Source organism: Lepisma saccharinum, chromosome 12 (genome assembly GCF_977018435.1).
Source record: "Lepisma saccharinum chromosome 12, izLepSacc3.1, whole genome shotgun sequence".
NCBI lineage: Eukaryota > Metazoa > Arthropoda > Insecta > Zygentoma > Lepismatidae > Lepisma > Lepisma saccharinum.
Window position 1 is genome coordinate 46,784,478 of NC_139240.1, and position 23,192 is coordinate 46,807,669.

Consider the following 23,192-nt stretch of genomic DNA (forward strand, 5'->3'; position numbering starts at 1 on the left):
ACATTACATTCAAAAAGAAAAACACTCCCCTTTACAATTGTATGTTACACTTTCTTAAAAATCTTAGCAGACTATAACCCATCCAAACACTTGATTGACAACAAAACTTGTCAAATTTATTGGAAAGTTAACTTTTAAATTATATAAAGTTTTGTATAATGCAAGGGTTCCCAAACGTTTTCATTTCACGACGCCCTTAGTGTTTCAAGATCTTTCCGCGCACACAGACATCCGTGACTCTATGCAATCCCGCACAACGATAGTGTTTCTCGGGTTGTCTAACATTCAGGCTGTGTTGCGAATGAAATCCATAGTTTTCGTGACACTTCCAATGCGGTTCAACTTCAAGTTCATCACCTATCGGGGGTGAGACGTGGTGAAAAATAAAATGCCCAAATGACCTAGATTAGTGTCGAATCCATAGTTTTCGGAGTCGCTAAGCTAATTGGTGACATTCACGATCACATTTAAAATTAGTTAGAATTCATATTTTTCCTGTCTAATAGAAGATTGGGATAAATAAGTACCCGGTCAACGCCGGGTAGTCAGCTAGTAGAGATGTAAAAACATGTATCCATTATCTGGGGTGTAGTTAACATTGCTAAAGGAAATACGCTGGCAAGGAAATCAGTGCCAAATGGATAAATAATTGTATATTTAATAAATAACATGAAAGAATATTAGATCCGGTTCTCGAAAATTAAAATCTCAGATTAATATCTTTGGTAATGTCATTCAAAAGTTCGGCGGAAATAGATAACCCTTAATTATACAGAAAACGCTAAACAACTAGTTTTTTCATTGTTTAATGTTAATACTTGGTTAAACAAGTATTTTTTCATTGTTTAATGTTAATACTTGGTTAAACAATTATTTGTTTCATTGTTTAATGTTAATACGTGGTTAAACAATTATTTGTTTCATTGTTTGATGTTAATACTTGGTTAAACAATTATTTGTTTCATTGTTTAATGTTAATACTTGGTTAAACAAGTATTTTTTATTGTTTAATGTTTATACTTGGTTAAACAATTATTTGTTTCATTGTTTAATGTTAATACGTGGTTAAACAAGTATTTTTTCATTGTTTAATGTTAATACTTGGTTAAACAATTATTTTTTCATTGTTTAATGTTAATACTTGGTTAAACAATTATTTGTTTCATTGTTTAATGTTAATACGTGGTTAAACAAGTATTTGTTTCATTGTTTAATGTTAATACTTGGTTAAACAATTATTTGTTTCATTGTTTAATGTTAATACGTGGTTAAACAATTATTTGTTTCATTGTTTAATGTTAATACTTGGTTAAACAATTATTTGTTTCATTGTTTAATGTTAATACTTGGTTAAACAATTATTTTTCCATTGTTTAATGTTAATACTTGGTTAAACAATTATTTGTTTCATTGTTTAATGTTAATACGTGGTTAAACAAGTATTTTTTCATTGTTTAATGTTAATACTTGGTTAAACAATTATTTTTTCATTGTTTAATGTTAATACTTGGTTAAACAATTATTTGTTTCATTGTTTAATGTTAATACTTGGTTAAACAAGTATTTTTTCATTGTTTAATGTTAATACGTGGTTAAACAAGTATTTGTTTCATTGTTTAATGTTAATACTTGGTTAAACAAGTATTTTTTCATTGTTTAATGTTAATACGTGGTTAAACAAGTATTTTTTCATTGTTTAATGTTAGTACTTGGTAAGTCTTTCGGGGGGTTCGGAACCTTGGAATTCGCCCCTAAATACGTCCTTGACAGTGTGGTAGGATAGTTTAGTGTCTAGCGTCTACCAATAAAATAATTATGTTATTGATATGCAGTCATTGTACTACGTTAGCGTTTGTTTAGACACACAAAAAAAATAAAAAAATACTGCCTTAAAATAAATTGAAACAAATACAACAAATGATACCGAATATTGTCATTATTTAAATTTTGTACTTGGTAAGACTTTCGGGGGGGAGGGACCCCCTGGAACCCTCTAAATACGTTCTTGGTTGCCTAGTACATACATGACCCGATCTTAGTCTGTTAATGAATAAAATTACATTGAAAGAATATTAATAAGTTTTAGAAACAGTTGCATAGCAAACATAGTAATATATCAACAATAAGAAATACAAGTAACTAATATGAAGAAATGCATGGCCAGTTGTTTTCCAAAGTACTTATTCTCGTACTATGTTCCTTAAATATTTTCTTTCTCTCTGCATTTTGCTTTCTACACTGGCTGATGCTTCCCTCCCATCCTTCCTAGAGATAAATGAAAGTCTGCAGAGAATAACAAAAATTCATCTACGGGGAAAACAGGAGAAAGATAAATATTTTTCACGAGGAAACGTCCTCACTTTTTTCGTCTCCCTTGTTTGTGATTCTTCTTCCTTCTTAGAGGGGAAACAGTGGGACAAACATCTAGCATTTCCTGGAAACAGCGTATGCATATTTAAAGAAGTTGAATCTTCCATGATGATACATAAGGGATTCACAAATCAGGAAGACGCTTGAAATGTGCAACCAAAGGATAGAAATACGCACACATATAAGCCGACTTCCGTGGCGAAGTGGTTAGCACAACGTGCTACGACGCCAGTGACCCCTGGTTCGAATCCAGAACTCGGCATGGGTGTTCTTTGTGTGTGTGTACCTTTATCAATTTCATCACGTCATCACTCATCCTCAACTCCGCGATTTGCAAAATGTTGCAGGAAAGCGAAGTAAAACAAACCAAATCAATCCATCAAACACACACATATCTACATATATATACTAAACACAGATACATATATGTTCATGGATATTCGTAATGGGGTTGTTACGTATACTTTTCTAATAGTCAGTGCTCATTATGCCCACTTTTCCTGCCTTTGACACGCTGCTTTTTATGAATATTGGGACAAGGGGAGGGGTTATGTCCCCACACCCCCTTTAGGCACCCCACTGGTTACGCATTGTTTGCTACAGCTCTTTTTTTCAACAATTACACGAAATGACAATTGACATTTATGGGGAAGTTTGGTCGAACCTTAGAATTAGCTGGTGGAAACTCCTATGGTTTAACATGGCGACAATGACTTGGGAATTCTTTGCGAACATTTTGTTAGCTGGAGAATAGCACCCCCCCCCTCACTTCGATATTGATTGATTGATTTGCTTTATTTTACTTCGCTTTTTGTGCCACTAACTTGCGAAGATGGGGGATGAGTGATGACATGATAAAATTGATGAAAGGACACTCACAGACATCCATGCCCAGGCCGGGATTCGAACCCGGGACCCCTGGTGTCGTAGCACGATGTGCTCACCACTCCGCCATGGGGGCCGGTCCCCCGCACTTCGAGTACTGGAATTGGGTGTGTAAGTCGTGTCCTTTTTCTGGAGGCACTCAAATGTCAACCTCTCTTCCAAATAAACCCTGGACTGCATTTTACAGACTAACTGGCGCCTGAAGCTGCATCAAGGATAATCCTCTGTTGGACTTATGAGGGGTGCTATCATCACAAATCATTCTTGAGCCTCGCCGATGGCGTAGTGGTAACGTCGTCACCTTGTAATTAAGAAGTCTCGGCTTCGATACCCAGTGGAGGAACATTTTCCCGATTAGTCTATCTGTGCATATAGTGAACTAAGAGCAACAGTTCAATTCAATTCAAAACAATTCATCATTATCTTCGCGATTAGCCAAAAGTGGCAGAAAACAGTCAATTAAAAAAAAAAAACAGACACCGGTCTGCTTGGCACAGTGGTTAGCATATCGCGCTACGACGTCCCGGGCTGGAATCCATATTCGCGATTAGTCAAAGGTGGCAGAAGGGCGGAGTAAATGAAATCAAGTCAATCAATTAAAATTGATTGAAATGATAGGGATTAATCCGTGGTTGATCACATCACCCCCACCTCCGGCCGTGATCAAGAAAGTGTGGGACCCTAACTCCACACCCCCTACACGCCTTCATGGCGTGGTGCAAAGCACAGGGGAGCACTTTACTTGCTTTACTTTGATTAAGGAGTAGAAAGATGCCCCATTGAAATATTTCCTATTCAACTAATATAAGAATGCCATCACCTTTGCAGACATTTACAACTATACTCTGTTCCGGCTATCTCTGGAGCTAGGGAACGAAAACTAGTACTTCAGCGCAAGTAGTGACGCGAGACGGCTCTGCCAATGGACACGTGAGAGGGAACGGGATTGCGTGAAGGGGAGGGAAAACGACTGCTGTTACGAGCCTTCACTCTGCCGACTCAATTTCCTCCCTTCTCTGCCGTTATGTGCGGCCTTGCTTCTCAGATTCAGGGGATAGAGTATAACAATACATTTTCAATGATCATAATGACATGCATGAAGAAGTGAACATTCACTCAAAACCAACATAGTGAAATGTGCAACAATATTCAAAATTTAACTTTAGATTAAAAGTAACTCTTATAACTTGCTATTTAACTGGGCAAAACACGATAACTACACACTAATTAGAAAATCTAATTCTAATCAGATCTAATACTCACCCCGATAATGGTAACACGTGAAGCTTCAATTACCCAGAAGTACGGGGTGAAGCTATATCCCCACCAACACTGGGTTCCCGTGTGGAAAACTGACGTTACCGCAACCCACGATGCGGTCACGAACACTGGGACACCTGTTGGTGGAAAGTGGAAACATGTTAAGATTGTACACATTGTAACCGATATGAATCGTGAATCAATAAATTATAAATTAAAATATGTAAGAAGTAATGTGGGTTTGATATGCTCCATAATTTTAAGTGACATCACCACTTGAAAATATATTGCTGTTATACACTATTCGTGAGAGAGAGTGCAATATGCGTATCATTGTATATAAATTGAACCAATTTTTTATTTGTATATCTAGTTCAATATTTATTTATTTATTGATTGATTGATTTGGTGTTTTAAGTCCACTTTATGCACAGTAAGGCTAATCGGGACTGGACCTACAGTTTAAAGTGGAATCCGAACCACTATGTGCCTCCACCGGATATCGAACCCGACACCCCTTGATTACAAGACGACGACGCTACCACTGCACCATCGGGGAGGCCCAATATGTATTATATTCTATTCTATTTTTGTGTAATTCTGTGTGCATATTTAGGTATTGAGAAATTCTTTGTGTGGACTTTCGATAGAAATCTATGTAGGTGTCACTTATGTCACAGTGATACTGGGCAACTAGTGTATCATGCAAGACCCATTCTGAAAGTACTTATACAGATAAACTTTGCGGAGTATTTTTTTAACAGTGAAATTGAAAATAAAGAAAACACATTAGCGCTTACTTGCTTTTTTCTCTTTTACTGGGTAGTTTAAACCACAAAACAATTGGTCTTATCAAATTATTCAATTACTCTCTTGTTAATTATGCAAAAACCAAGCTTTCATTTTAAGAGGGAAATTATTTTTTGGTCATTTTTTAAAACTTGTAGGTAAGCTTTAAGAATTTTAAGATCATTTTAAGGGTGACATGCTTAAAGATTTTTTTAGGTCATCAGTTTTCTACTTACGATTGATAGAAACGATAGATTGATTTGCTTTTATTTTACTTCGCTCTTTGTGCAACTTTTTGGCTAATTTGCGAAAATTGGGACGAGATATGATGAAATTGATGAATGGACACTCATAAACATCCATGCCCAGGTCGGGATTCGAACCCGTGACCTCTGGCGTCGTAGCGCGACGTGCTAACCACTCCGCCACGCGGGCCTGGCTAGAAACAATAGAAACAGCGTCTGTGGTGCATACACAATTTTTCTTGTGAATTTTGGGAGAACATTATTTGTTCATATTCTCACCCCCTCATCTCGGCATCGCTTAGATGTAGGAGTCTCGCGGATGAGACAAGAGCAAATCAAATGTCATGGTTTGCTCGAACTTCTGCGTTTTCACCAATGCTTGTTAGACGCCCACTCACGCTTCATGATGACCCCAAGCGTGCTCAAAACGATGTGAAGGTTTCAAGGATATAGCCTGAATTGAAGGACGCTCTTGGAAACCGATATTCTATTTTGGAAGTCCGCAGGATTCGTCATCCCGTGTTGTGTCGTTGATGTTGGGTCGACCTAACTTTAAGAATTTATCTCATGGGTGGACGGAGAGGAGTTAAACTCTTTCTTCCAAGAATACACTCAAAATAATAATAATAACAAATTGCATAAAAATACAGCAATATTTTAATCGTAAAGCTGTCCTACTGTTGCGTATCTATTTATCTGCATGTATGCTTGTGTATGTGTGCGTGAGAGAAAGAGAGAGAGAGAGAGAGAGAGAGAGAGAGAGAGAGAGAGAGAGAGGGGGAGAAAGAGAAAGGAAGAGAGATAAAGAGAGAGATGAAGAGAGAAAGAGAAAGGAAGAGAGATAAATAGAGAGAAAGAGAGAGAGAGAAAGAGAGAGAGAGAAAGAAAGATAGATAGAGAGAGAGAAAGAAAGAGAGATAAAGAGAGAGAGAGAAGGAGAGAAAGTGAGATAAAAAGAGAGAAAGACAGAGAGAGAGAAAGAAAGAGATAAAGAGAGAGAGAAAGAAAGAGAGAGAAAAGGAAAGAGAGTTAGAAAGAGAGAGAGAGAGGGAGAGAGAGGGAGAGAGAAAAAGAGATGAAGAGAGAAAGAGAAAGGAAGAGAGATAAAGAGAGAGATGAAGAGAGAGAGAGAAAGAGAGAGAGAGGGAGAAAGAAAGATAGATAGAGAGAGAGAAAGAGAGATAAAGAGAGAGAGAGAAGGAGAGAAAGTGAGATAAAAAAGAGAGAAAGACAGAGAGAGAAAGAAAGAGAGAGAGAGAGAAAGAAAGAGAGAGAAAAGGAAAGAGAGATAGAAAGAGAGAGAGAGAGAAAGAGAGAGAGAGAGAGAGAGAGATAGTCATAAAGAGCCTTGGTGTTCCAGTCAGAAGAGCGTCTGACTACCACGCAGGAGATCCGGGTTCTATTCAACTGGTAATTTTAGCAGCAATGTCCCTCTTTGCAGAGGTTCTGAGGTGTAAACAGCCTCTAATAAATGGCTACCTGGGTACATTTGAAAATTTTTCTTCCATCTCTCAATGCTGTACTAGAGGCTGTTGTGTGTGTGTGTGTGTGTGTCTGTGTTTAATATTCTAAGTTCACTTATTCTAACCACAACACAGAAGTGACGACATGAATGCGCATGCGCCTACGTGTCTATAGTTTTTTTTAAAAATAACAGGCAGACTGTCAAATTTTAACGGTAAAATACTGTATATTGTACGGTACCGTACAGTAATGATCATTCATTTTCGTCGTGATCGGTCAAAATTGGCAGGAAAGCAACGTTAAAATAAAAGAAGGTGCAGTTTACCCCCCTGCCCTCTCGTGGCGAATCTGATACTCCACACATCTATTCAGCAAACAAGCTGAATGACATCGCCCACTTCTTTGTTAATAGCCCAGGGAATGGCTAACAGGAAGTTGAATGGAGTTGCTCGTAAACAACGCTAGCGCTAAAGTGGCGGGATCTCCAACTATGCAATTACAATGAGAGCGTGACAAACATAGCTCTTGTTTACCATTGTTTATTGGAAAGGCTGCAGAGGACAAGCGACTGCTAATCTATTAGCTCATCCAGTTGCTGCCAGTTGCCGACTCAGGGTAATATGCACGTACCTCGTCAATAAATATTAATACTTGTTATGTTCATAAAATGACTGGGAACTAATTTAAAAAAATCAGAGTAAAATTCAGTGGCACAAGAATGTTTTTGATTTGGTGGTTAGAGTCCGCGCATTTACTTAGTTAACGTCCAAGAACTGAAGATTGCCGCCGCACAGTGTGGTATTTTCGTAATCTAGCTGGACAAAAGTCAATTTTCGCATTTGGCTACATGGGTTAAATACTTGTTAATTTGCAAAGGAGTTGAACCATATTACATGATACTAGGCTTTGTATTCCAAGAAATCACACTGAACAATAGAAATAAGGGTCTCACTAGAAGACCACCTGAGTTCCGCCTGTCAAGTGCTGCAAGCGATCGCGTCATTCGTCTGAGTTTGCTCGATGAATACAGTCTCTTTCTGTGTGCTAGTGATAATTGCGTGGTGTTCTTATTTGCTTTCGTGTTTCAACGTAAGGTTACATTTGTTAGTGTATTAATATATGTTTTAGTTTATGCATGAGCACCATCAGAAAAAGTCACGTATATTTCTGTATGAGAAAACGTATACGTCAGTTTGGACTAGAGTTTTAGTACATTATATCGCATTATACAGATCTGTTATCCTAGTTTTCTGAAAGAGTTACTTCTTACCTACACAAATTATGTTAATTTTTTTGCGAATGTTTGCGACACTCATACACTTTATTTTAATTACAGAATGAATACGCAAATTTCACGGCGGAATTTTCTCGACGTGTGGTATACCTTTGGTTGTGTGGTATATATTTGTTGTACCTCTATATATTTGTACGACTATGTAGGTTCTTGTTTTTATATATTCTCTTCAATACTTTTCGTTTCTTCCGTGCTTTGGTTTCATAGATATTCTTAACCGATTTAATGCCAATCATTGTCATATATTTTATTATTAGTATGAGATGTTATCTTGAAATATATGTCTCAACCCATGGCAGTGCTTTTGTATTTCATCTACAACACTTTATAGCATATATAACTTACATATTGAAGGCTAAATAATTTTGTCCAGCTAGATTACGAAAATACCACACTGTGCGCCGCCACGAACGCGGTGAGTTGTTTTCGTCCAATCACACTCAATCTTCAGCCAATGGGCGCAGCTGTCATTCTGCTCGTCTACTCCATGTGGAGTCTCAGTCACATGACTGCGGATACGCTGTTGCCGTAGTGTCAATTTGTTGTTTGCAACTTCAATGTGGAGACCTTTCTCCTTTCGCAGCTGGAGAGTAGATGTGGCAACACTGTGCGTTGAATGTGATTGTTGTAGCTGCTGAGCGCGCTCCGTCGACTCCAAAGCCAGCCGGTCGTTAATGAAGCAGGCGCGTCGACTATACAAAGTACACAGGTTCAATATTTTATTATGCATAAAGATAGATAATAATTGTTAATTGCTGCGAAAGATTGAGCCATAAATATTACATTAGTTAGGGGTTAACAATGTAATTTCCGTTACTATTTTTAAATTGTAATTTTTAAAGTTACTGGATGAAAGCGTTGACGGCCTTAGACTGTCATTTAGCAACTTTTTATAGTAATATTTGCATTCAAAGGAATATATCCCAATGGGCCAACCTCTGCGACATGGTGATTTTTAAAACGGTAGCAATGCATCGGAAATTGACGATCTTAGCAACTTTTTTAGTGTATGCATCAATCCTAGTCATTCCATTACGATTATGGTCGACACAACAATGTATCCTGTGCAAAACTGAAGCAACGCTGACATTCAAAATGAAGATATTCCAATATGCCAACGTCTGCGACAGAAGCAGACAGTTTATAGGAGGGACGCGGCGGGAAGCGTATTTACAAAACCTATAGCGCTGCAGAACCAGAGGTATATAACACTTTCTTATTGGCTGTGTGCACCGGGAGTGTTTATGTTCCGTGTCCATTGTTCCTTGCTTCTTCATTTACAGCAAAAGTATGGAAAAATAAGACTTGTGATTATATACTAATAAAGTTTGTAAATAGATTGTGGAAATGATGTTAAGAAATATACGTTTATATAATAAAATATAATGTTTAAAATGCTATACGTTGGATATACATAATTTTCTCAATACTCATTGGTAGTTACAATGTTTGCACTGATGTGACTTTAAATAGAAAAATCATTCACTTCAAGAAGAGTTCTGATTTCTGTCTTCTAAAACATTAATTTAAATAATTTTGCTAAAAAATGAACCTTAGTGTAAATGGGTTTCTTATCTTGTTGGGATGAATATCTGAAATCTATACTGTTAATTTGAACCCTGCCATCTAGCGTTAACTTGAAGGAACGCTGCATCAACTTCCGGAATGGCAGCCAATCAGTAGCCAAATATCGCTGGAGGTTCTGCAGTACTATAGGGTTTGTAAATACGCACGCGGGAAACAGTTTTGTGTCTGCTAAGCTCTCTGAGGGAATGGGACTCTCGGTATATACGATCTGGTAATTTATAACCTTTCCACTCGCCCGTGTCATACTTTATGGGAGACCGTCGACGTTACAATGGAGCAAATTAATAACAATGTATCATTTCGGAATGTTCTTTGCTAGAGAGGCATTGCCCAGGGGTTTGAACTCTGGAAGCATGTGATGATGGAACGGTTTGAAGAACTTTCACTGTACCCACGACAGGCTGCAAATGACCTTGGGTGGATTGTATTGCAGCTACCTGGAGAGCTTGTTCACAACACCGCCGTTTTTCAGAAATTTCACAAAGGATTTTGAAATTGAGTTTTAAGCCGACTTTATGCAGTAAGGCTAAACTGGACCTACAGTTTAAAGTTGGATCGAACCCGGGACCACTTGATTACAGGGCGGCGACGTTTCCACTACGCAATCAAGGAGGCCCAAATTTCACAAAAGTGAATAAAGGTAATTGTGCTTGTTTGTACGTAATACCTGCCTCCCCGATGGCGCAGTGGTAGCGTCATCGCTTTGTAATCAAGGGGTCCCTGGTTCGATACCCGGTGGAGGCACATCCCACTTTAAACTGTAGGTCCAGTCTCGATTAGCCTTACTGTGCATAAAGCGGAATTGAAACATCAAATCAATCAATCAATTGTACGTAATACCGCCTTACCGTACACTTTTATTTACATGGTAATTTTCACTAAATTACTATTAATATTAGTTTCCCAGCACACACACACACACCGACCTCCATGACAGAGTGGTTAGCACAACTCGCTACGACACCAGGGGTTCTATGTGAGTCTCCCTTTATCAATTTCATCATATCATCACTCACCCCCATCTTCGCGATTATCCAAAAGTGGCAGAAAAGCGAAGTAAAGTAGACCAAATCAATCAACCATCACACACACACACACACACACACACACACACACACACACACACACAGATAGAGATATAGATATTAACAGTGGTCCAGTAGGTATGGAGGCAGACTACCAGGCTGAAGATCCGGGTTAGATTCCTAGGGAGCGTTTTCCAGTGATGATCCTGTATGGAGCGGATCTGGGATTCACCCAGCCTCTAGTAACTGGGGCAATATTGGGATGGGGTAAAAGCGGGCGGAGCGTGGTGCTGATTACATCATCTCCACAAAGACATACATACATACACACACACACCTCCAAGTATGGCGAGATTGTGTATGTGTGGAGCCCTAACTGCACATATGCCTTCATAGCATTTTACAAGGTAGTAATCGAGGTATTAGTTCATGAAGGCACACACACACTTTATTCAATTTGTAGCATGCGTGCCCATACACACACAATAATGGAACATATATAATACCTTTGCATGATTCTAGTAACATACATGAAGATATAATGACACTTACCCCACCCAATGCTGTAGTACACACTGTAGGAGAGGGTTCTCTGGAAGAAGGCAACGGTGATGAGGTTATTCAGGTAGAGACCTTCCACAAACAACCACATGAACATAGCTGTGCGTCCGTACTCCAGCAGCACGTAGAAGGACTCGCACACGACTGGCTGTTGAATGAACAAGAGATAAATATGTACATGGCCATATCACTAGGAATATATATATATATATATATATATATATATATATATATATATATATATATACGGATTCATCATAGAATTTGGAATGGGTGGAACACTGATGGGTAATATTTTTAGGTGAAGTCTGCCTTGGAGATTATTGCTCTCTATCTCTCTATTTATATCACTCTTTGTCTCTCTCTCTCTTTCTTCTTCCTTTTATCCTATCTCTCTCTCTGTATCTCCCATTTCTTCTTTCTCTCGATCCCTCTCTTTCTCCCCCTATCATTGTCTTCTTCGATTTGATGTAAACAATTAATCATGGAGTAAGGAAGGGCACATCTCTTCAAAACAATAATTGTGAACAGAATCTCTCGTATCGACCAGGTGAGTTCTACAAATGTTTCCGAGCTTTCTAGAGCTAACACCTCTATCATCTGAGGGTTGATTTCTGGAAAGGTTTCCGAAATTTCGAGACCTAACATAATTCTCATCTTCAGGGCAGAAATTATGACCAGGTGAGATGTGGAAAGGTTTCGGAGCTTTCGAGAGCTAGGTCATTATCATCTTCAGGGTAAAAGTTAGCTCCTGAAAGCTTGGAAACCTCCGAGAAAATCTATTCATAACACAGGGCCGCAAATTAAATTCAATTTAATGTTGTTTTTTGTTTAATAGGTAAACTTTATTATTTGTGCCACGCTGATCACGAATATGAAAATCGTTTTTTTTCTATCACGCAAGGTTTTATTACAAATCAAATATCAAAATTTGGGCTTTGTCTAATATTGCATATTGTTTTATTATAATTTTTCTTTTCTTCAATCAGATTAAGTAGCTTATCACACTAAACGCATCAACATGTTTATTTTAAAATGAATATAGAGAGACACAAAGGACCCATATAATATAGAAAACGACATATAGCAGTATACCGGTATAATATACACACAAGAAAATCATTACACAATACATATTTTTCAGTTCTCTTTAGCACGCTTTCTTATGTAAGCTTTCCTAACTTTCTTGTGATTTTGTTTTGGCGTTTCTCTTTACAATGCCCAACAGTAGTCAGCCATCATGCTAACACTCCAATGTCCTTGATACCTTTTCTTCATATCCCTCATGTCCTGATGGAACTGTTCGCCTTGTTCCTCACTTAATTCACCGAGATTTTGTGGAAAGTTATCAAGGTGTGAATGCAAAAAATGTAATTTGAGATTCATGTTACAACCCAGCTCTTGAAATTTAAGTAACATATTCTCAACAACTTCTCTGTAATTAGGACTTTTGTGGTTCCGTAAGAAGTTCAACACTACACTTTTAAATGCTATCCAAGCATCTCTTTCAGCTACAGTAATTGTTTCCTCGAAGTCTTTATCATTCATTCATTTCCTAATGTCTGGTCCAACAAAAACACCTTCTTTCACTTTGCCGTACGACAGGGATGGAATTTTGTTGCATATGAACTGGAAACATTGTCTTTCCTTGTTAAGTGCCTTCACAAATTGTTTAATCAGCCCTAATTTGATATGAAGAGGGGGAAGAACAACTTTCTCAGGACTGTATAAATGTTGTTGTACGATGTTCTTTGAACCCGGGTTCAACGTTTCCCGTATTGGCCATTCCTTTCTTTCCCAGTGGTAATTTTTTAGAATTAGAATTAGAATTAGAATTTCTTTATTCATGGGCGAAGTTCAGCCTGTGGCTGCTCTACCACTTAACCCGTGCCCTACTATCCCACTCACAGATGTAACATGGCATTTTCGTATATCCACATTGTAGTCCAAGTAAATTGCTTAAAACTTTATGATCACCACACACCAACCAACCATGGTCCTCATATTTAATTTTATTAAGAACAAGTTGTATATTGCTGTAGGTTTCTTTTAGTGACACAGAATGAGCAATAGGAACTGAGGGGAACTTATTTCCATTATGTAACAGAACAAATTTTTAACTTCTTTTATTCGAGTCAATGAATAGCCTCCAATCAGTTGAAAGACAAGGAAAATTTAACTTAGTCAGCAAACTGGACACATCACAACAAAACACGAGAGAATCTTGTTTCGAGAAATAAAGCACAAACTCTTTCTCTCGGTGTCTGTACCAGGATAATGTTGTTCCTCAAGCCAGCAAGTTCTTTTTGTTAAGTATGGAACCAAGAAGCTCAGCTGATTCTTAGATACATTTAGGTCTCTAACTAAATCATTGAGTTCGCTTTGAGTGAACGGTATAGGGTCACAAGATCCGTGAGGGGGGGTCATACATGTCATCTACCATTTCACTTCCTTCCACTGAATCACTTAGTGAACCAGGATCACTTACACACTCAAGACTTGATGGAGGTGTCGGTACAGGCAAGTCTGGACCGTGCAACACAGGTCTCATTGCAGAGGGAATATTGGGATACACTATCCTCTTCTTGTTTCTAATATTTCGACCTACAATTTCACAGGAACAGAAGTAACAATCATTGCTGTGATCCTGAGGCTCCCTCCACACCATGGGTATTGCAAAGGGCATAGATGGCCGCTATCCCATGCTCCAGTTTCGTAAAGATTCCACACATGATCTATATACGTTGTGTGGGGGTCCACGATTTATCTTGATCTCCTAGTTTCATTTTAAAGTATGCGTAATATGCTCTTCTTACAAAATCTGTAATTTCCTGTCTCTGTACCCGGGGAACAAACTCACCGAAGATGTAGCAAAACACATCTGGGCTATTCAGACAACTACGAGATGCCATGGCCACATCACAGTAATGTACCACACTGAACAACCAAATGTTAATGTAAGGATAATAAACCTTTTCTCGAGAAAGGCCTCATCTCCAGGAAGCTATCAACTCGCGGCAAGCAACGGCACCTAGCTTCCTGGAGATGAGGCCTTTCTCGAGAAAAGGTTTATTATCCTCACATTAACATTTGGTTGTTCAGTGTGGTACATTACTGTGATGTGGCCATGGAATTTCGTGTGTAGATCAACGTATCTTAGATACCATGGAAGCAAATTAGGACTTTTGAGAGTTACATATAGAATTAATTTCAAATGATATATCAATGTTTTACATAGTATTATTTTCAGCATTTAAGCAAGAAACATATTAATTATTTTAAATAAAAAGTATTATTTTCAGCATTTAAGCAAGAAACATATTAATTATTTTAAATAAAACAAAACTCCTCTGTATAAAAGCTTATTCGTCTTTATTACTTGTTGAATAATTTTGAAATACCAGTGACATCTAGCGACAATCACTTCAATTGCACTGAAACGTGCATACCACAATCCACATATATAAATCGTGAATTGTAAAAAATGCTTGCGTGATGTGAGGAAACTAATGCCAGTTTCAGCATCAGCAAGTTCAAATACATGTAAAACACCCAAAATTATAAAAACAACAGAACCCATGCGGCCCTGTGTAATTTGTCTACGGGAAAGCTTCAAGACATAACAATTGAATTTGTGTTGAATTTTTCTCTTCACCAATTGAACCCGTGTACAGCCTTTTATTATCTTCAGTTACAACTGAAAGAGTATCTATTATGGATATTTTGTCGGTAGGAATCATGAAAGAAAACCCAAGCAACCCTGTGACATACACATGCATTAATGTACAAGTTACAAAAACCTATCTGACCCTGTGACATACACATGTGCACATGTTTCAAAAACTTGTCTGATTATGACAAACCTTCAAAATAATCTCCCGCATTGTCCACAGCACACTGCCATCTATGTGGAAGACGTCGAATACCATCGGCAGCTCCAACAAAATATCCATAATGGATACTCTTTCAGTTGTATATAACACATTTTTAATACATCCTTCGATTGTCGAATTATTACTGGGTTGCCATGACTTATACGCATAGTAACACTATAAATATATTAAATTTAAAGAATAGTGTAGAGTAAGTACCTTTTAAATAATTGCAATGAAATTATTATCAGCGGTAACCACTAAGCACATTTAGACATTTATAAAACAATGCAAATAACAAGCAATATTATAAACTTACAGAAAACGAAAACAGAGAAGATATAGATATTTTTTTCATAAATTATATACTAATAATAAAACTAATACAACCATTAGAACGAAATACACTACTCAGGACTTAATATTTTATCTTTTATCGTCATTCATGTTTTTTTCAGTTAGGTAGCCTACTTCTTTAAAATATACATTTGCAAAAAATATATTAGAATGAAGCACGTTTACTTAAGATAACCATATATACGTATCGTACAAATCTCCTCTAAATTGAGATTTATAGCAAGCCTGAATTCATAACCTCTGTCGCCAGCACTTGCTTTCTCAGGCACTCAAAGGAACAGACTTAATAATTGAGAATATCACATTACTAATTGAAAAAATCCATTGGTTCATTCAAAGGAGTTCTACACTGAATTAATTTGAATTTGCTGTTTAATTGGCTTGTTAACAGGTAATTACGCAACCTTTATGTTTTCACTGATTTCAATTTGTAATCAATTTTTCTGAACTTTATTTCATAAGAGAAAAGCTGTTATTGAATTTATTTTGTACACTTTTATTTTTCGGCTTTACTTTTAAAGTATGAAGCTACTCTGCATCGCCAATATTAGAAAAGTAAGTGACTTAATAAGATTTAAATGTTGCAAAAGGGAAAGGATTGATTTAAAGAAGTTAAAATGAAAAGGCTATTTATCAACTTATTCAATTTACGATCTCTGATACAATTCACTCTGAAGAAAAATGTTTTATTTTGCCTTTTTCAATAACTCTCTTTCGTTTTTCATATTCGCATTCTGTGAAAGGAGACGTAAACGCTTGAGGCAGAAATGGAATAGTGCATGACAAATGCAAATGGATGGTTAATTGATATGATTTACATCAATTAAAAGCGAGAGAAAACACGTTAGGGTTGAAAAACTGTTCTCTTTCTATTTTTAAAGTATACAATATTTACTGCGCCATCTGCTTGTGTTCCAGGCGTGGAAAAGATAGCAACATGAACAATATTTGCAGGACTCTGTGGCCGAGTGGTTAGCACATCGCGCTGCGACTTCAAGGGTCCCGGGTTCGACTCCCGCTCAGGCTTGGTTGTTTGTGAATGTCCATTCATAAATTTCATCATATCATCACTCATCCCCATCTTCGCAAATTAGCCAAGAGGCACAAAACGCGAAGTAAAATAAACGAAATCAATCAATCAATGAACAATATTTGTTGTTCGAACCATGAACTATCTATAGTCCTTTTCCGGAATGTCTGGAGTAGCAACGCGCAGAGGCGAAAGCTTGTGGGCGGGGCCAGACTAGGTGAGGAAGGGTGCAGAATGCAGAATTCCCCTAAAAAAAGGTAAGAATTACGAACCTTCCGACCCTCTGTAAACAACCGTCTCATTTCGAGTAACGTATCACTCCGCGCCAGCTGTTCGTGAATGGTGCGGCCATCATATGCTGCTCACTCGCAAATTTTAATTTTACGTAACATGGAGAAAACGTATTCTTATTTTAACTGATAATCTACACATTGAAGTATAATAAATTTTCTACAAATGATTAAATACGTATTCTTGTTCAAGAATGAACATATTTTTCTACGCCAAAAGTCCCATTTATCTGACACTGGTTTAACAGATCTCCCTTCACCGCTCCTCTCTCAGTATGACAGCGCCAAAGTTATACAAGAGAGAGAGAGATTCGTTTGAGTAAATTCAAGCCTTTTGGTTTTATTGCTTCCTCTTCCACCAAATTATTGCCCAACATTGTTGACATGTAGAGTATTTTCTTCTCCTTTGTGCAACAAATATACGCCAGTTTTAGCAGAAGCTAAACAAAGATAAGCCGGGGAATAAAAAGAGATTGTTTATCTTTCTCTCGGTTTCTCGTGCACTAGAAAACAAGAAGACGATAATAAGCACATTATTTACGCACGTCTCATGCAAGTAATGTATTTTTTTACCTTGATTCAGTAGTTCCTTTTTGAACTTGAGGCATTTTCGGCGCTAGACATCATCCTGTCAGAGTACGGTCTGTCAAATTTGCTTCCCAAAAAGGAACTCAACGTGGCACAAGAGGCGAATTAACGTCGACTGCTAAAATTGGGGAGATCGTCATCAATCATCACTATCAACATCTTCCCCACAGTGGACAGGACGGCTCTTTGAAAGAATACGAAAGCACCTCGCTTTGTATTGCACTTATCTCAAAATCGGTGTACTTGTTTATACGAGCAACAACGTGTTTTTTTCGCGGGACTCACAACTTGACCGGTCGTTTTCCTTTCTTTCACCACACCGAAAACACAAAGACGCAGACACCCAATTACACTTGGACACCAACTTCACTGCTTGCTCAGGATAGCACCGACACAACGTCACATAAACGTTTAGAACAACCTGCTTCTTGTCACTTTTCAAACGGCTGTATTTCCGAAAGACTACTCTGAAAATACGGGAGACCTTCCTGCACACATGGAAGTCGCCATGTTCGAAACTGGCGCTATTTTCTTGCTGTTCACGTGATGGATTGTAATTTATACAATAATCACGTATTATTATTATAAACAGAAACCTTTAATGAATATAATGTATAATCCAATGTAATTTACACGTTTTTCTTCCATTAACGTACTTTCATAGAACGGACTACATGATGCGGAAGAAATCCGTTATTAGGCTGTTGCCAACCTCAGTACTTCTCACTAAGTCAAGTACAGAAACGGAAGTGGTATGTCAAATGTCGGTACATGATAGTGGGATTTCACATTGTCAGTGACGATCCTCCGGGGATGGGGTAGGGGGTGGGACGCAGGAGTCGATCTATAATCCAGAGGTGTTCACCATCCGGATGGTGACATCCTCACACTCCGGAATACTTTTGCGGTTGAAGGAGGGCAGGCCGTAGCAGGGTTGGCAAAATTTGTGTTTTTTTTAAAAAAGAACAAAACAAACTGTTCTTTTTGTTTAAAACAGGTTTTTTTTTGTTTTAAACATAGTTTTAAACATGAGTTAAAAACATGTTTTAAACATGTTTTAAACAAAACAAAATCAACCTTTTCCCAGTAAATTATACTTAAAGTCGTTAAAAAGAAAAAAATACTCATTTTTATGAGTACAATGGCGACAAGGACAGTTTATTTACTTTTGGAGATAAATTTTACCATACTGCAGAGTAGGGGTGTGCGGGACAGAATTTTTTGGGTCGGGACGGGAAATTCTTTAAACCCCGACATTCGGGACGGTGAAAATTCTCAATTTCCCGAAAAAGTCGGAAAATTTTCGGAACGGGATGTGTTCGAAATTTCCCAAAGCTCTTGAAATCTCGAATTCTACCCGTAATTTCCATCTTAAGTCATTGTTTTTACACTTCTGGTACAAAACCACAATGCAGAGAATGTCTAGAATTGACGACGTTTTAAAATGACCATTCGGAATTTCCAGACTGCTTGGGATCCCAGAAAGTCGGGAAGTCATTTCCGGAAGTCGGGATCGGGACGGAAATTTTCTTTCCCGACCCCGGTTCCGACTTTTCGGAATCCCGCACACCTCTACTGCAGGCATAGGCGCCGACTCCATGGGCTTAGGGGTGCTCGAGCCCGCCAATATTAACAATGTGGGGGCAGAGCCCCCCAAATAATTTTGCATAAGAGGATCTAATGTATTATTTTGCTTCTCTTGTAAAGTTTACTCTGAATTGTGCCTCATGAACTTAACTTTTAATACACATTTAAAATTTTCTAGACCATTAACCTTGGGGGACTGAAACCGCTAAACCATCAACTTTTGGGAGGCTATGACCAGAGACAGCAAAACGCATGATTTATTACTAGTATATACTAAGTATGTAATTATGAGTATTGTTAAAATGTTTAGTAAAAAAGAGTCTCAAAAGACGATGTGCATGAACTAGGATAGTGGATGGGACGTTCGGGCTACAAATGGCTCTCGTATGACATTCAGAACGAGATCATTGATATATTAGGGAGATCTGTTTTGCGCTCCGTGGTAGCAGATAATAAAAGTCGGGAATATTTTGCTATTATGGTTGACGAAACATGTGACATATCCATCCGTGGGCAATTAATATTCTGTGAATAAAAAAATGATATTTTTGAGGAATTCATGGGCTTTTATTAGAGGTGTGCGGGACGGGATCGGGACGGGAAAAATTTTCAATTTCCCTACTGAGTCGGGAAATGTTCAAAATTTCCCGATGCTCTGAAAATCTCGAATTATACACGTCATTTTCACTTTAAGTGATTTCTGGATTAAAAACTAACAATTTAGGGTAAGTTCCAGAAATTGATAATGCAGAAAACGTCGAGAAATAACGACATTTTCAAATGAGCATTCGGTATTTCCCGACTGCCCGGGATTCCGAAAATTCGGGAAATCATTTCCCGAAGTCCGGATCGGAACGGGAAATTTTTTTCCCGATCCCGGTCCTGACTTTTCGGGATCCCGCACACCCCTAGCTTTTATGAGATTCCGAACACTGAGGCCAAAACTTAAAAAAGGGAGGGAGTGAATCATTCATTAATTTATTTCAGTGATCAGAGCCCCCAATAATTTTGACAAGTCGGCGCCCGTGTCTGCAGGGATAAAAGTTGTGGGTAATAGCCCCCCTTTTTCCGCCACTACTGAAGTAGGTTAGGATTTATATTCATCTAAATTTCAAGAAACTAAATATTATAGAATTACTATCCTCGTCCTGAAAAAATCACGGTGACTTATTTCCTGCTGTATGAACAGTTTATATAGCAGAAAACAACCTGCAGTGTCATAATAGATTCTCCAGATCAATTTATCTTTCCAAGTACAAAATTATGTTACCAAAAGTAAGCATCTGCGCTTCATTCAGTTATACAGACCAATGAATCGTATCGCAAAAGAAAAAAAAATCACGTCAACATCAAAATCACGCATTGTGTATTTAGATAATTAGTTTCCATTTCAAGCTTCCACCAGTCTCAAACTTACAGGACGATGCGAAACAAGGAACTGATAGGTTTCGATTTCTACAGTAAAGCACGGGCCTTTCTTGTCGCACAACAATTTTGCGACCTTGTGCATACATAGCTAGCCTGCCTAACCTAACAACATAGACATTTAGCCTAAAATTAAAAAGCTTTCTCTCGTGACGTCAAAATATCAGGTTGCCCAAGTGTTGTGCGATAAGTGAGACCTGTAGAGCACGGGTTAATTGACACAGATTCAATGAAAAACAGGGTTGCCAAACAAAAAAATTATCACAGACTATAAAATAGCTACCACCAAAATGTGTTTTAAACACTTGTAAAAAAAACATGTTTAAAACACATTGTTTTAAACGTTTAAAACATTTATAAAAAAAACAAAGCCGTGTGTTTTAAACGTTTAAAACAAAGTGTTTTAAACACTTTTGTTTTAAACATGCCAACCCTGGGCCGTAGGGTGAGGGAGGCTGATTTAAAATGAACACCTGTCAATAAGAGATAAGAAAAATGTGACAATATTTAAAAATTCACCCCCAAATATGCATTTTATTTTATATGTAGCGTAGAATAAAATGTGATTGCTTCAAAATATTTATGTATTCTATAGTCTTCTTTCCCCACTTTTATGCTTCTCTAAGTTGCCGTTTTAGTTTCCCTTGGTGTCTTTGCTGCATAATCCAGCATTTTTGAACGGGATGAGAAGGACATAGAGTGTGTTTTTGGATGAAGTAACTTTAGAGATGTTGAAGTACACTCTGGAGGATACTGGAATGTGTGACATTGAGGTGTAGATCGACCACGTTGTGACACGCACATTTGTCATTAGTTACAAGACGATGAGGGGTAGGTGATATTTGAATTCCAAATTAGTTAGCCGCCCCCGTGACGGAGTGGTTAGCACATCGCGCTACGACGCCAGGGGTCCCGGGTTCGAATCGTGGCCTGGACATGGATATTTGTGAATGTCCATTCATCAATTTCATCATATCATCATCATTCATCCCCATCTTCGCAAATTAGCCATAAGTGGCACAAGAGGGAAAGTAAAATAAAGCAAATCAATCAAACCAAATGAGTTATTTTCATTATTTTTATCTAATTAATTATTATTAATTTAGTCAACCAAATCATATGTATTAGCTTACTTTCATTATCTATAATAATAAATCATAACACTTTCAAACATCAAATAAATTTAATGAAGAAACCCTGGTTTCAAAACGTAATTTATCTCAATGTGTCATATTCTTCTAGCAAGTTTTTTTTTAGTAAAATATGAGAGAAAATTAATCCTTTGGTACGGAACCGTCTTACTCCTGGGGAATATGATGTAAATTTTGTATTTGATTTTTTTTAATTTAGCGTTGCTTTTCTTCTACTTTTGGCTAATCCCGATGATGAGAATGAGTGATCGTCAGATGAAATTGATGAAGGGACACTCACAAATAACAACCATGCCGGGTTCGAGCCAGGGAACTTCGGTGATGAGTCTAAAATTCGGCCACCAGGCAAGATGTACATTTTTTGATTTTTTTTTTTACATACATTCAGTAACTTTCAACAGGTCATCAGTGATACACTGCTTATTCCGAATCTGTTGACAAATGGAATGTTTTTACATCTTGTAGGCTATGTGGATTATTTTTTTCATAAGTTTGCGACACTGTTAGGGTACACCTGCTTTTGTTTACAGAAGGTCTTAAGTTCTATGATTCTCACTTTAGTAGGGTTGCGAGCTGTCATATTTACTACAGAACCACTGACCAGTCGAGTCACCCCCTCTCGCGCGACCCCTCCCCTCCGCGCGTTCGTTGGACGAGGCACACAGTCGCAACGTGCGCTAAGGACGCGTTCGCGTTCTCTTACTCCAAACATTCCGGAAAAGGAATATATGTTCGAATCCCGATAAAATAGCAACAGGTTGAAAATAACATCAGTGTTGGAGCACTCACAAGCAATTAACTAAAATAGCATTTAATAATATTTTAACGTACACGTTAACATACAACATTGGCTATATCTCTGCTATTGTAAAACCAAATTCACTGACTTTCGTGTCATATTATAGCCCGTTTATATGCCATCAGAAAGACAAGGAAAATATTTTCACAGTCCTGATGGTTACAAACATATTTGACAAAATGTTAAAAAGTTCACCTCCAACTTTATGCTATTTTCTTAAAGACCTTCATTTCACGTGAAAATAAAACAGACCAAAATTACATATACAGCATTAAACATGTAATGTCTTAAAAGAAATGTCACCTGTCTTGTATTTTCGTTAGCCAACATATGCTTGTTATGGGTCCGAAAGGGTGCTCATATGAACACTCTTTCGGACTCAAAACCGCATATGTTGGCTATCGCAAATACAAGGCAGGTGAAAAACTGCCGAAATTTTTTATCCACTTGTGATATTGTAACAAAAAATGCCGCAATTGGTATCTACTTGCGATATTTTTTTGGAATGACTGAATTAAAATTTTGAGAAAAGTCGGCACATGTGGTCATTTTTCACTCTTTGTCCTTGTCTGAGAGCAGTGGCGGCGATTAGGTTGTGCATGAGGGGCAACTT

At 37.7% G+C, this 23,192-nt stretch overlaps 1 protein-coding gene across 1 annotated transcript in view; it reads right to left on the reverse strand.

Moving 5' to 3' along the window:
• Positions 1 to 23,192, reverse strand: part of LOC145996320 (PDF receptor-like) — a 164,386-nt gene that overhangs the window by 16,985 nt on the left and 124,209 nt on the right. Inside the window, exons 5-6 of the mRNA XM_083132752.1 lie at positions 11,472 to 11,628; positions 4,519 to 4,652 (exon numbers count right to left, since the gene is read on the reverse strand). Of these exons, the coding sequence (XP_082988878.1) occupies positions 4,519 to 4,652; positions 11,472 to 11,628 (291 nt within the window). The remainder of the gene's footprint in view (positions 1 to 4,518; positions 4,653 to 11,471; positions 11,629 to 23,192) is intronic.